This window comes from Musca domestica, unplaced genomic scaffold (genome assembly GCF_030504385.1).
Source record: "Musca domestica strain aabys unplaced genomic scaffold, Musca_domestica.polishedcontigs.V.1.1 58, whole genome shotgun sequence".
Classification (NCBI taxonomy): Eukaryota; Metazoa; Arthropoda; class Insecta; order Diptera; family Muscidae; genus Musca; species Musca domestica.
In genome coordinates, this window is record NW_026712360.1 from 3,642,853 (window position 1) to 3,658,898 (window position 16,046).

Here is a 16,046-nt window from a genome sequence, read left to right on the forward strand (position 1 = left end):
ACATCTAAAGATCTGTTTTTTTTATTTAAATATCCAAATTTTGTCCTTGAAAAATTTTCAATAAATACCTACATACGTTCCTTGAAAACCTTTTCCAATAAAATCCACTTTTCGTCCTCTCAAAGATTTTTTAAAAATCCACTTTTGATCCTATGAAAAAAATCCTTTATGAAATATTTAAACTGCTAATAAAATAAAAATTCTTAATCATTTTTCAATTCAACCCTTTTTTATTTATCTCCATACCTTCATTTACAACTTAACATGCTCTAAAAATAGCCACAAATTTTTTTATCATTCACCTTTCATTTCTTTTTTTTTTTTTTTGCAAACATTCTCTCAAATTTCCATGCATTTGTTGTTTTGGGGTTTTCCCAAATCTCCAGGCACTTGCAAACCAATTTCTCTCTGCTTTGTGTGTGTTTGTTTGTTGGTTTTCTTCCTCCGAGTTTTTTTCTTTTTTGTGCATTCCAAAAACGATAAGCGAACAACGACATTGTGGCTTGTCGGCTTTCACTTTTTCCCATTGCTGACCCCGACCGCCAACGTCAGATGCGGCAGCAGCAATTTCAAAGCACCCGCGACAATAATGCAAATACCCGCAAATGCAAATGAAGCCGTATAATCACCGGTCAGATCGTTCAAGATACCACCGGCGGTTGTGCCAATAAAAACGCCCATTCCCATGGCTAAGGCCGTCAAACCAAAGGCATTCGTTAATTTATCCAGGCCCAGCGAACGGACATAGATAATGGCACGCAATGTTGAGTAGAATGCTAGATGAAGATAGGAAAAGGGGAAAATGAATGGAAATGGACGAGCAGAGAAATAGGGAAATTATAAACCCAAAAATTAACAGAGCACCCTAGCAAATTGGGGTCATCGCAGGTAATGCAGCTGTAATATTGGTCTGATGAATGATGACCACCACCAAACAGAGAGAGAGAGAGAGAGAGAGAGAGAAAATGACCAAAACCATGAAATAAATGGTAAACATATGCTTACGAAACGGGTTAATGGGAACATGGGTGGAAGTGTCCAGAAAAGGGAGGAGGAGAAGTGTTTGGATATCTCGCTGTAATTGTGGTAAACAAAAGCATGCAGTGTCAGATAAAAAGCAATGTGATGCAACTTCCATATTTTGGAGGTAAAATTAGTCCTTGAATAAAAATGTTTAAATGATCCACTTTCTGATTGTCCTTACAAAATCTTCTCAAAAAGTTTTAAAAATCTGATATAACCTAAAAAATCTTGTAAAATTAATTTTAAAAAATATTTTAAACTCTGAAAAAAATATTAAAAAGAAATCCACCTCTGATATTCTTTGACGTACATATTCTGATATTTAAAAGAGTCCTTGACAAAATTATTTAAAACTACACATCTGACAGCTGCAATAATCCATGAGAAAACTTGCCAGAAAAAACCTTAATTTTTTGGAGTATACATATCTGATAAAAGTCCTTGAAAATATTTTTCAACAATCAAATTTTTATAGAAAATTTTTTTTATAAAAATTCCTAAAACCCACAAATCTGGCAGGACAAATAAATCTCGAAAAAAAATCTTGAAGAAACTCAGGTATGTCTGGCGGGTAAAAAAAAAAAATCTCGAAAAAAAATCAGAAAAAAGGTTAGGTATGTTTGGTCCTTGAAAATATTGCTTTAAAAATTTTTGATGGCTCAAATATTTCTCCAAAAATCCTTTAAAAATTTACACCCAATAGCCATTAAAGAAATTTAAATCCAGTTAACTTAAATAGTCCTTGAAAATATTTTTTCAACAATCAAAATTCCTATAGAAAAAGGTCATATAATAATTCCTAAAACCCCTAAGTCTGGCAGGTCAAATAAACCTCGAAAAAATCTTGAAAAAATTTAATTACGCCTGGCGGGTCAAAAAAAAAAACTGGAAAAAATCAGAAAAAAATTTAGGTATGTTTGGTCCTTGAAAATATTGCTTAGAAATCAGTTTTTGATGGCTCAAATGGTCCTCCAAAATTCCTATAAAAATGTATGTTTAATAGCCAATAAAGGACAAAAAGTGCTTACAAATAAACCTTAAAATCCAGGTTATCTGAAAATGTCCTTGAAGAATAGTTATCTTTAAACTCCAATCCAATCTTCATCCAATATTTTTCGTACCTATATAGGACCCAATTCCAAACCACAGCCATACCCAGAAACCAAGAGAGAGCAAAATATCAAATTTCGCGTTTCTAGCTCTATCGCTTCACCCAATACTAAATTTAGTACTTTTCGTACAACTATAGTACACATTTCCAAAAACCAACTCAATACCTCAATCCCTGATACCAACAGACACCTGCATATCAAATTTGAGGATTCCAGTCCTATCCCATCATTCTATAGTAAATTTAGTACCATTTAGTACGTTTCCTAGAAATATCGAAAGCATTTCCAAATTATGGTCAATTTTCAAAAACAGATACCATCAGTAATATAATTGTCAAATTTCAGTATTTCCGGCCTCTTCCTCCACCCAATACCAGATTTAGTACTTTTCGTACAATTATTGTACGCTTATCAAAACCGTTTCCAAATCTCAATTCTAGATACCAAGAGAAGCCTTAATATCAAATTTCGCCATTCCAGCTCTATTAGTTCACCCAACACCCAATTTAGTACCTCTTAGTACTTTTCGTAAAATTATAGTACACATTTCCCAAATATCCTCCATACCTTATACCATACCTCAGATACCTACAGTGAGTGACACCTATCTCAAATTTAACGACTACAGCCATATCCCATCACTCAATACCAAATTTAGTACTAATTAGTACTTTTCGCACAATAATAGCACACATGTCCAAAAACACCTCATATCTTAATCCTCAATCAATATCAAATTTGACGATATAAGCCCCATATCTTCGTCAATACCTAGTTATGGTACTAAATCGATAAATTAGTACTTTTTGTACAAAAACAGTACACATTTCCAAAACAAACTTCATATCTTAAAATAAAACACCAACAGGGTCCTCAATATCAAATTTGAGGATTCCAATCTTATCCCTTCACCCAATAACAAATTTAATACTATTTAGTACTTTTCGTACAAGAATAGGACGAATTTCCAAAACACCGCCAAATCTCAAACAAATCTATTAAAACATCAAATTTCAGATTTTTATCTTTAACCCTTCACCCAATTTCAAATTTTGTACCATTTAGTGCTTTTCGTGCAATTTTAGAGCACTTTCCCAAACCACGTCCATATCTGAATTCCAGATACCAACAGAGGCCTTAATATTAAATTTCATTAGGGCAGCCCTATTCCTTCACCCAATACTAAATATAGTACCATTTAGTATTTTTGGTACAAAAATCGAAATCATTTCCAAAAAAAATCGTCAAGCCTCAAGCACAGATACCATTAGGGACCTCAACATCAAACTTCAGGAGTGCTGCCCTATTCCTTCACCCAATACTAAATTTAGTACCTTTTAGTACTTTTGGTACAAAAATCGAAAAAATTTCCAAAAAATCGTCAAGTCTCAAGCACAGATACTATTAGGGACCTCAACATCAAATTTCAGGATTGCAGCCCTATTCCTTCACCCAATACTTTTCGTACAAAAATCGAAATCATTTCGAAAAAATCGTCAAGTCTCAAGCACAGATACCATTAGGGGACCTCAACATCAAATCGGAGAATTCTAGCCCTATATTTTCACCCAATACTAAATTTAGTACCTTTTAGTACTTTTGGTACAAAAATCGAAATTATTTCGAAAACATCGTCAAGTCTCAAGCACTGATGCCATTAGGGACCTCAACATCAAATTTCAGGAGTGCAGTCCTATCCTTTCACCCAATACCAAATTTAGTACCTTTTGGTACTTTTCGTACAAAAAACGAAATAATTTCCTAAACATCGTCAAGTCTCAAGCACAGATACCATTAGGGACCTCAACATCAAATTTCAGGAGTGCAGCCCTATGCCTTCACCCAATACGAAATTTAGTACCATTTAGTAATTTTCGTACAAAAATCGAAATCATTTCCAACACATCGTCAAATCTCAAGCACAGATACCATTAGGTACTGCAACATCAAATTTCAGTATTGCGGCCCTATTCCTCCACCCAATACCAACTTTAGTACCTTTTAGTACTTTTGGTACAAAAATCGAAATCATTTCCAAAAAATCGTCAAATCTCAAGCACAGATACCATTAGGGACCTCAACATCAAATTTCAGGAGTGCAGCCCTATTCCTTCACCCAATACCATCTTTAGTACCTTTTAGTACTTTTCGTACAAAAATCGAAATAATTTCCTAAACATCGTCAAGTCTCAAGCACAGATACCATCGGTTATCTGAAAGTCAATTGTCAGGATTGCAGCCCTATTTCTTCAGCCCATACCAAATTTAGTACCATAGAGTACTTTTCGTACAATTATAGTACACATTTCGGAAACCACCTCTATATGCCCAGACTACATATTAACAGCGACATAAATCCCAAATTTCATATTTCAAGCACTATCTCTTCACCCAATACTAAATTGTACTAAATAAAGTACTATCTAGTACTTTTCGTGCATTTGTTGTATACATTTTCCTAATCACCTCTTTATCAGAAACCTAATATCAACAGGGACCCCAATACCAATTTTCGAAATTCTAGCTTCATCCGCTCACCCTAAATAAAACTTTTCCAGATTTAGTACAATTTAGTACAATTCGAACACTTAGTACACATTTCCAAAAACCGTCTTCATTTATCAAACTTACTTGTCAACCTTGATGCTCAGACCAAATTTCAAGTTTTATAGCTTTATCTGTTCACATAACACAAAATAGTACTATTTTAGAATTATTTTAGAACTTAGTACCATTTTAGTACCATTTTCCTAACCATAACGTTTGGATTCCCAAAAAAAAAAAAAACGAATTTTTGCTCCCCATCAGTGACTCTCATTCTACGAATTTCCAAAAACCCAGCCTTATCACACACCTAGGCACCCAAGATTTCAGGATTCTATCTTCAGCCCTTTCGTCTGGGCGTCGATTCTAGGTCGGGCAGTCTGTTATTGCAATTTTTTCAAAAATTTCAAAAATTATGCCTCCCATCTTAGAAGTTATGTGGCATTCTTATAAATCCTTTTATCCCCACATTTTTCCACTTATCTCCCTTTGTTTTCCACCATAGCCCATGCTTTCACCTGCGTCTACCAAAAAAAATCGGAAAAAGAAAAGTTTACCAAAGTAGGATAACGTGTCAGGAGGTATGGTAAGCAAATACTAGCAGCAAAACCAACAGAGATGATAGCCCTATGTGACCGCTCTGCCTCTCTCTCTCCCCCTCTCTCGCTCTCTCCACTCTCCCACACATGCCGATATGTTGTTCGTAAATAAACATAAAGAGGAATATAATTAAAATTGCACTCGTTTGCATAGTCGCACCATACATTTGTGGTACAACAACACAGAGCGTGCGAGCGATGACGAGGTGCAGCAGCAGCCTAGCCATAACAGTATTGACATCCGCATCCTCATCATTGGCGTCGTCGTCGTCGTCAACAACCTGACAACCGAAAAACATGCCAATAAACAAACAACCCGGCCAACCAACATCAACAATTCAAGTGATACACACAAGAACAACGCCAACAACAACCGCATCAAGAGCGGCAATAACAACAACAGCAACATCAACATGAAGCAGCATAATTAATACTGTTTGCCTGCTGGTCATTCATTCATTCGATGTGGATGATGTTGAGGAGGATGATGAGGCCAATGTTGCAGCAGCGGCTGATGATGGTGTTGATGATGTTGTCCCATATTAATGCAGATACTTATGGGAGGGAGAATATCAAGGGGGGGTAATGAGAGGGAATTCGTAAAAATATTCCTCCTGAGAAATATCCTTTAAAAATTTACGATTGCAGATCTGAAAGTCCTTAGGGAAATAATTTTAAAATAATCTGAAGGATTTCACAGCTATAGGCGCGGATTTTTGAGAATGATTTTTCAAGGAGCTCCAAAGTGGAATTTTAAGATATTTTAAGATTAATTTCAAGGACTCTCAGTCTCTCAAAATAAGGATGTTTTACAATATTTTTCAAAGGCTTGCAGAGCTATGAAGCTAAATGTTTAAGAATTTAAACAAGGACTTTTTGAGGTCTAATGTGATTTTTTTTAAATTGTCCTTCAAGGTCATTCAGAGCTCTTAACATGTATTTTTAAATTGTTTTTCAAGAACTTCCACAGCTCCTAGCTTGGATTTTTTAAAAATATTTTTTCAAGGACATCCCAAGTTATCAGTGTGGATTTTTTATTTATTTATTTATTTTTTTTTTTTTTTGGAATTTTTATGAAAAGTCTCTTTTTAAGGTAAATCGGACCTGCTCAACTTGTTATTTTAGGAATCTTTCTTGGATGACCTTCTGATCTATCAACGTGAATTTCCTATAGGACTTTTGCAACTCTGAACGCAAGATTTTCAAGAATAATTTTTCTAAGGACTCGACGAGGATTTTTTTATAATTTTATACACCAAAGATGTCCAGAACTCTAAGAAAATTATTTCAGGGATTTTTTGAAGCATTCAAGCAATTTCTGTATAGCTCAAAAAATAATTTTTGTATAACATTTCTTGAAAGGCATCAAGTAGTATTCCTTCAAGGACTTTTCCAGCTCTAAAAATGATTTTTTTGAAGAATGTCTCTTCAAGGACATCCAGAGCAACCTAGGATTGATTTTTCCGAATTCATAAAGGGCTTTCACTAAAATTCGGAATTTTTATGAAAATTTCTTCGAGGACTTCCAAAGCTCTGTATTTTTATTTTTTGTTTTTTTTTTTTTTTTTTTCTAAGAAAAAATGTCAGGTTCTCAAATTTATTTTTTAACTCATATTTTTTCAAGTCTTTCAGAACGTTTAATGAAAATTTTTACAAGGACCTCCCTAGCTCTCATTGAGGATTTTTAGAAACATTTCTTCAATGACCTCCCAGCTCTAAAAGGACATTCAATAAAATTTAATGAAAAACCCCACCTCTACTGATCCAAAGGACCTTCGAACAATTTTTTGTTTAAACTAACATCAATTGATTTAAAGGACGTTCGAAAAAAATTTTGGTCCTTCAAAAGATTTTTTTTTAAATCCACTATTAATGTCCTGTTGGTCCTTCAAAAAATATATTTAAAAATGTACGTTCAACGTCCTGTTGGTCCTTTAAAATATCTATTTAAAAATTATACATTTAAGGCTTTGTTGATCTTTGAAAATTTTCAATTAAAAAAATCATGCTTAAGGCGCTGATAGTCCTTGAAATTTTTTATTTATAAAATCTACGTTTAGGGATCTGAAGGGCTTTGAAAAACTATTTAAAAATCAAAGTTCAAGACTCTGAAGAACTTTAAAAATTATTTAAAAAATCCTTGCATAAGGACCTGTTGTTCCTTCAACATTTCTATTCAAAACATCCACGTTTAAGGCTCTGAAGGACCTTAGAAAATTATTTAAAACATCCAGTTATGAAATCCTAGTTTAAGCATGTGTAGTTCCTTCAAAATTTGTATTTGAAAAATCCGCGTTAAAGGCTCTGAAGGTCCTTAAAAAATTGGTAAAAAATCATGGTTTAAGGACCCTCAAAATTTATCTTTAAAAAATCCGCGTTAAAGGAAATGGCTCTGAAGGACCTTCAAAAATTGGTAAAAAATCCTGGTTTAAGGACCCTCAAAATTTATCTTTAAAAAATCCGCGTTAAAGGAAATGGCTCTGAAGGACCTTAAAAAATCAGTTTAAAATACTAGATTAAGGACCCTTTAAAATTTCTATTTAAAAAATCCTCGTTTAGGGCTCTGAAGGACTTATAAAAATTATTTTAAATATCCTCGTTTAAAGATCTGTCGGTTTGTCAAATTTTCTTTTTAAAAAATCCACGTTTAGGGCTCTGAAGGACTTAAAAAAAATATTTTAAATATCATCGTTTAAAGATCTGTCGGGTTTTCAAATTTTCTATTTAAAAAATCTACTTTAAGGGCTCTGAAAGACCTTAAAACATTATTTTAAATATCCTCTTTTAAAGATCTGTCGGTTTTTCAAATGTTCCATTTTAAAAATCCACGTTTAGCGCTCTGAAGGACTCAAAAAAAAATATTTTTCGTTTAAATATCTGTAGGTTTTTTTTCAAATTTTCTATTTAAAAAATTCACGTTTAGATCTCTGGAGGACTTAAAAATTATTTTAAATATCCTCGTTTAAATATCTGTCGGTTTTTCAAACTTTCTATCTAAAAAGTCCCCGTTTAGGGCTCTGCAGGAAAAAAATTTTTTTAAAAAATTATTTTAAATATCCTCGTTTAAAGATCTGTCGGTTTTTCAAATTTTCTATTTAAAAAATCCACGTTTAGGGCTCTGCAGGAAAAAAAAAATTTAAAAAATTATTTTAAATATCCTCGTTTAAAGATCTGTCGGTTTTTCAAATTTTCTATTTAAAAAATCCACATTTAGGGCTCTGAAGGACTTAAAAAAATTATTTTAAATATCCTCGTTTAAAGATCTGTCGGTTTTTCAAATGTTCTATTTAAAAAATCCACGTTTAGGGCTCTGAAGGACTTAAGAAATTATTTTAAATGTCCTCGTTTAAGGAACTGCCGGTTCTTCAAATTTTCTATTTGAAAAATCCACGTTTAGGGCTCTGAAGGACTCAAAAAAAAATTATTTTTAATATCCCCGTTTAAATATCTGTCGGTTTTTCAAATTTTCGATTTAAAAAATTCACGTTTAGGGCTCTGAAGGACTTAAAAAAATTATTTTAAATATCCTCGTTTAAAGATCTGTCGATTTTTCAAATTTTCTATTTAAAAAATCCACGTTTAGAGCTCTGGAGGACTTAAAAAAATGATTTTAAATATCCTCGTTTAAAGATCTGTCGGTTTCTCAAATTTTCTATTTAAAAAATCCACGTTTAGGGCTCTGAAGGACTCAAAAAAAATTATTTTAAATATCCTCGTTTAAAGTTCTGTCGGTTTTTCAAATTTTCTATTTAAAAAATCCACGTTTAGGGCTCTGAAGGACTTAAGAAATTATTTTAAATGTCCTCGTTTAAGGAACTGTCGGTTCTTCAAATTTTCTATTTGAAAAATCCACGTTTAGGGCTCTGAAGGACTTAAAAAAATTATTTGAAATATCCTCGTTTAAAGATCTGTTGGTTTCTCAAATTTTCTATTTAAAAAATCCACGCTTAGAGCTCTGAAGGACTTAAAAAACTATTTTAAATATCATCGTTGAAGATCTGTCGGTTTTTGAAATTTTCTATTTAAAAAATCCACGTTTAGGGCTCTGATAGACCTTAATAACTATTTTAAATATTCTCGTTTAAGGATCTGTCGGTTCTTCAAATTTTCTATTAAAAAATCCACGTTTAGGGCTCTGAAGGACCTTAAAAAAATGATTTTAAATATCATCGTTTAAAGATCTGTCGGTTTTTCAAATGTTCTATTTAAAAAATCCACTTTTAGAGCTCTGAAGGACTTAAAAAATGATTTTAAATATCCTCGTTTAAAGATCTGTCAGTTTTTCAAATTTTCTATTTAAAAATCCACGTTTAGGGCTCTGAAGGACTCAAAAAAAATTATTTTGAATATCCCCGTTTAAATATCTGTAGGTTTTTTCAAAATTTTTATTTAAAAAATCCACTTTCAGGGCTCTGAAGGACCTTAAAAAATTATTTTAAACATCCTCGTTTAAGGATCTGTCGGTTCTTCAAATTTTATATTAAAAAAAGTCCTTCGAAAAATTTATTAAAAAAAACCAATGTTTTAGGTTCTTTTGTCCCTTCAGAATTTTTATTTGAGAAATCAAGGTATAAGACTCTGCTGGCCCTTCAAAAATTTTCTGAAAAAATCCAAATTTAAGGCTCTATTGGTCCTTCAAAAAATTTCTTGAAATGATCTACGTTTATCCCTCAATATTTAAGGCTCTGAAGGACCTTAAATGTTTTTATCAAGCGAATATTTGCCCCCTCAATAGTACCCTCACTAATAGTCATCCTTCCAGTTCTTGTAAATATTTTTTTACTCCTCCCCTCACTCCCCCTCCCCATATCTTTCGGTGTTATGGAGAGTCATAAAAACGTGCTTGATGAGCTTGTGATAAATGTATGCAAAATAAAGTTTGTAAATGGTAATGTGTCTGTTTTCTTTCTTCCGTCTAACCCGTCTATTACCACTCATAATTTCTGGTATCTTTTTTTTTTTTGCTTTCGTTGTTTGCCAAACTTACCTGGGGCTATGCCATAGCAGATGGCGTAGAAGAATTGGAACCACACCACATCGAGGCCATAGAAGGCACTGACAGCAACGGCCATTCCGCCAAAGACCATGCCGCCGCCACAGATGTACGTCGTGTAGTCACGATAACGGTACGCCACGAATCCAGATGCAATGCGAAAGGCGAAATTCGAGAAACCAATGGAGGGTGAAATTAGCTTTGCAAAACTCGGCTCAATTTGGACACGCACTTCACATTAACAATGGCACAATGGGGAAGGGGGCAGGACACACCAACCAAAAAAGAAAAAAAAAACACAAATAGAAAAACAAATGAAAACGCAAGCTATGTGAATAGCAGACAAAAGAAATGGAGGAGTTGGGGGAGAAGGAAGCGGGTGATGAAAACAGACACACAGAGAATGCATGATGCAAAAATGTAAACAAATGAAAACAAGAATTTGGTAAACAAAACAAAAACCTGAGAGTTTTGTTGGTCGCTCAGTGAAATTTCATTCCCAACGAAGTGGTAGTGGTGGTGGTGTGTGTGTCTGTGTGAGAGTGCATCCGTGTGAAGTGATTTAAGAAATGAATTTCAACTTTCCGAGTAGGCCAACTTGTTATTCTTGGCAAGGATAATGGTCTTGTAATTAATGACCGGTTAAAGGCTTAAGGAGATAATGAAGGCTCGGCAAGGCAATTATTTTTGTTGTTGGCCCAGGGGGTATTCAGAAATTAAACAAAACACAGAGAAAAAATGGGGTGATAATTATAAAGGTAATTTAGGATTGTAAAAGCTAGGAGAAGGACAGAAATTAAAAAAAAATAAAAAATATTTGTCTTTAACAAATAAAACAAATTATTAAATAATTCCTAAAAAATCCCCCTCCTAATAGTCCTAGAAAATGTATTTTTTCACAGATAGTCCTTGAAAAAATATTTTTAAAAAATCCACGCCTTTAGACAAAAATAATTGAAAAAATAATTTAAAAAAATCTACATCTAAACGTAGTGCTTAAAAAATATTTTTAAAAAATCCACGCCTTTAGACAAAAATAATTGAAAAAATAATTTAAAAAAATCTACATCTAAACGTAGTGCTTAAAAAATATTTTTAAAAAATCCACGCCTTTAGACAAAAATAATTGAAAAAATAATTTTAAAAAATCTACATCTAAACGTAGTGCTTAAAAAATATTTTTAAAAAATCCCCACCTTTAGACAATCCTTGAAAAAATAATTTTAAAAAATCTACATCTAAACGTAGTGCTTAAAAAATATTTTTAAAAAATCCACGTCTAAACGTAGTCCTTGAAAAAAATATTTTTAAAAAATCCTCGTCTAAACGTAGTCCTTGAAAAATTTTTTTTAAAAAATCCACGTCTAAACGTAGTCCTTGGAAAAATCTTTTTAAAAAATTAACGTCTAAACGTAGTCCCTGAAAAAATATTTTTAAAAAATTCACGCCTTGAAAAAAATATTTTTAAAAAATCCACGCTTTGTGGTAGTCCTTGAAAAAAATATGTTTAAAAAATCCACCCCTAATAAATCGTCCTTGAATTTTTTTTAAATAATCCACCCCTAATAAATTGTCCTTAGGAAATATTTTTTTAAAAATCCACGCCTTGGTTAGTCCTTGAAAAAAATTTTGTTTGCTTTCCTACATTTTTCTATCCTTCTCTAAAAATATTTGCAATTTCCTTCCTTAATTACCTCCTCTACAATCTCTCCACTTACCTGTCGAATAAACAAAGGGTATATTAAAACCCATCGGAAACAGAAATGCCGAGGCCAAAAGGATTCGAAATTCCAACATCTCCAGCAGACGAAAATCGAACAGCAAACGAAAGGCATTCCGTATTTTGGGATGCAATAAATTTCCTGGTTTCAGAAATTCCCACAAAGGACATTTCTTCACCTCCCGCAATTCCTTATAGGATTTCCTTTGATCCGGTAGCTGTTGGCGATGTATGGCCATGGTCGACAGGGTGTTGACAACACGTTCCGTATCGACGCCTTGATCTATGTCATCCAAGGAAATGGTACGCACATCCGTCTCACCAAATGAGACAGTTTTTCGACGACCATGGCTGGGACGGCCATCGTGATGTTCTCTAGGTCCCATGTAGAAGAGATCCTGTTTTTCCATTGGATCCTGGCGTATAATGTAATGTTTGGCAAGGGCTTCCTGAGCTTGGGCTTCACGACGTTTGATTAGGTAATTTTGGAAGCAAGGACAACAAGAATTTAGACATTTTGGGCAGCAGCCTTGCGGAGATGATCCTTGTGCTGTAGGGGGTTCTACTTTTTCTAGAAAAGAAAAATTATTCCAAAAATTGTTATTTAATTTTATGTTTCATAATTAGCTTTTAAATATTTCCTTTATTTATTTTTCAAAAATATAAAGTCTCATACCTAGTACTTTCTCAAACTCCTCATCCAGCTCATAGACATCTGTCTGCGTTTTCAAAGAATAACGCGAATATTTGGTCATCTCTGTGAGAATATCATGAGAATCCGTTTCAGAGTCCTCCCAGGAAATCTAAAGGACAAAAATCGAAAAAATAAAATAAAAGACCACTAAAAATTGGAGCTCCCCTTAACCTCACCTCCTTAACCCTTCCAATTTTCGTGGGCGCCACCTCGACAAATGTCAGACCCATTAGCAGTACCAACACCAGAAATGCCACATGTAGTCTCATTAGGTTACGCCAGCCCAGCTGCGTCACAAGGACATTATTCATATAGGCAAACATCATGATTCCCACTCCAGCCCCCGAACATGAGATTCCATTGGCAATGGGGCGATATTTCTCAAAATAATAGCCAATAATCAGCTGGGAAGAGACCCAAACCATGCTGAGGCCAGGGCCACCTGGAAACAATTGAAAAATAAATTAAGATGTTTGGAAGGATCACTAAAAATTTGTAAAGAACGAATATTTCGAGAACATTTTTTTCAGGACAAACCGAAACACAAACCAAGGCTTCTAAAAATTATTTTCAAGGATAAAAGACTGCTGTTTTAAATTTTTTTTTAACGATTTTTTTTAAATTTTTTTTAGGGCATTGTTAAGGACCTTCGGAACTATTAACGTAGATTCCTTTCTATTTGTTAAAAAATATTTTTTTTAAAAAATCCACATCTCTGTTGATACTTGAAAAAACCTACATTTAAAAAATCCATGCCTCTGTGGTTGTTGGTCCTTGAAAATATATTTTTAAAAAATCCATGCCTCTGTGGTTGTTGGTCCCTGAAAATATATTTTTAAAAAATCCACGCCCAAGAAATAGTCCATAAAAATATTTTTTTTAATAAATCACGGTTTTTGATGGTCCTTGAAAAATATTTTTAAAAAAATCCACGCCTATTGATAGTCCTTGATAAAATATTTTTAAAAAAATCCACGTCTATTGATAGTCCTTGATAAAATATTTTTTTAAAAATCCATGCAATTTGATAGTCCTTGAAAAAATATTTTTAAAAAATCCACGCCATTTGAAAGTCCTTGAAAAAATATTTTTAAAAAATTTACGCCGCTTGAAAGTCCCTGAAAAAATATTTTTAAAAAATCCATGCCCTTTGAAAGTCTTTGAAAAAGTATTTTTAAAAAATCCACGCCCCTTAAAAGTCCTTGAAAAATATTTTTAAAAAAATCCACGCCTATTGACAGTCCTTGAAAAATATTTTAAAACAAAATCCACGCCTATTAATAGTCCTTGAAAAAAATATTTTTAAAAAAATCCACGCCTATTGATAGTCCTTGAAAAATATTTTTAAAAAAATCCACGCCTAATAATAGTCCTTGAAAAAATATTTTTAAAAAAATCCACGCCTTTTGATAGTTCTTGAAAAAATATTTTTAAAAAAATCCACGCCCTTTGATAGTCTTTGAAAAAATATTTAAAAAAAAATTCATGCCTCTGTTGATCCTTAAAAAAATATTTTAAAAAAATCCACGCCTGTTTGCTAGTCCTTGAAAAAATATTTTTAAAAAATCCATGCCTTTGGATAGTCCTTGGAAATTTTTTTTCTAAAAAATCCACGCATTTTTATAGTTTTTGGAACAATTTTTCTAAAAAATGCACGCCTCTGTTGGTTTTAAAAAAAATCTTAAAAATTTTAAGAATTTAATGAGGATACAAAGTGTTTTTTTCGGAGTGTATTTTCAAGGACCCTCGGAGCTATCAGCGTGGAATGTGTCCTCCAATGAAAGATCTACAGTTTTGTTGAAAATTACGGATCTCCCCCCTACTCTCGACTTTTGTTATAGAATTAAACGACGAAGGGTCCTGTCTTAAGAGGTCCTCGGCACCTTCGTCTAGCAGAAGACTAGAAAGTATTTAAATTACTTCTGTAGCATTAGAAAGCAAAGTATAATAATTTATGACGAAACTTGGTGTTCTTCCTCCCAAAGGTGCTCCCAAAAATGTCTCTCACCCCACAAAGGATCCTTACCCAAAATGCTATAGAAAACAATCATCGTTGGCAAATTTGTCGAAAAAGTTGCCACGCTCAACACAGCAATCGAGAGGAGACAACCACCCAAAGCCACCGGACGAAAGCCATACTTATTGATGAAAGCACTTGAAATTGCTCCAGCCAGGAAATAAAAACCTAAAAATTATTCTCAAATTATTCACAATTTCCACACTTTTTGTTCAATCCTCCCCACTCACCCACTTGCATGGAGGCCACCAAAATGACTTTTGACCCTGGAATTTGAAACTCCTCGGCGATGTGCGGCAAAATCACGCCTATACCAAAAATGATGCCATCCACAACCACCTGGCACCAGAAGGAAATGAACATTATGAACCAACCATAGCCGCCATCAGGAGGGATGACCATGTAGACCTGGCAGGAGGCTCAAGCAATTAAAATTAATTTAGTAAGTTGACCTGAAGATGAGACTTACAAAAACATTTCCTTTGCTCAAATTTGAGTGTCCCAAACCCCCACCATCCTCCTCATCACTAGAACTGAATATTTTTCGCACATGCTGAGATTTACTAGACTTCAGCTGGTATTGAGGTCTGGGCAGGCTATCCTTATCTTCTTCACTGGAACTGGAGGTACCCGAGGCGGCATAATGAAGCAGAGAATCTAAAACCAAAAACATTTTAAATTATTTAATCTCTCCAGGAAAATAAAGCTAACCTCTTCTTGTCATTGCTCTCTCCTCGGCCGCTATATCACTTGAATAATCCACATCGATATCGGTGGTGGTTATGGAAATCGTGAGACTTGTCACAGTGAGAAAATCAGTTTCTGTGGCCACATTGCGTACTTCGGGTTTTTGATGAGCACGCGTATCTGTCAGAGTTCTCCGACTGTCATCAGAGAAATTGGAAAAAGTTGATGCTGATCCTAGGATGTCGCTAAATGAGGTTTCTGTGCCAACATCCCTGGTCCTTCAACAAAGAGTAAATAATAATAAAAATTGTGAAGGAAATGTAAAATTGGAAAATACCTTTGATGTTCTTCTGGTTCCATATTTATATTTCCGTTTTCTGGAATTGACAATTCAAAAAATTAAATAATTTAAAAAAAATATAGGAAGACAAATTTCAAACATAACCCAACGAACAATATGATGCATATTCTAAACTGTGTACTAAAATAGTTGATTAAAAAGCATAAAAATCTACAGCCTTGAACTCTTGTTTCTAATTCAGAATGGTCTAGATTCTAGAGCGAATTTTTTTAAAAAAATCAACATTTATCAAGAAATCGGAGAAGAAATCGAATTTCATAAAGAAAAATTCTTTAAAATTCCAAAAAACCAACTCT

At 33.5% G+C, this 16,046-nt stretch overlaps 1 protein-coding gene across 1 annotated transcript; it reads right to left on the reverse strand.

The window, feature by feature from the left end:
- Nucleotides 1-445: 445 nt before the first annotated feature.
- On the reverse strand, nucleotides 446-15,749 carry LOC131805557 (uncharacterized). Its single transcript, XM_059128836.1, has 10 exons — nucleotides 15,727-15,749; nucleotides 15,414-15,667; nucleotides 15,172-15,359; nucleotides 14,933-15,110; nucleotides 14,712-14,870; nucleotides 12,862-13,127; nucleotides 12,668-12,794; nucleotides 11,990-12,562; nucleotides 10,266-10,502; nucleotides 446-776 (listed from the first exon to the last, which is right to left on the reverse strand). Exons 1-10 carry the CDS (start codon nucleotides 15,747-15,749, stop codon nucleotides 514-516), a joined length of 2,268 nt encoding a protein of 755 aa, XP_058984819.1. The 3' UTR covers nucleotides 446-513.
- Nucleotides 15,750-16,046: the final 297 nt, after the last annotated feature.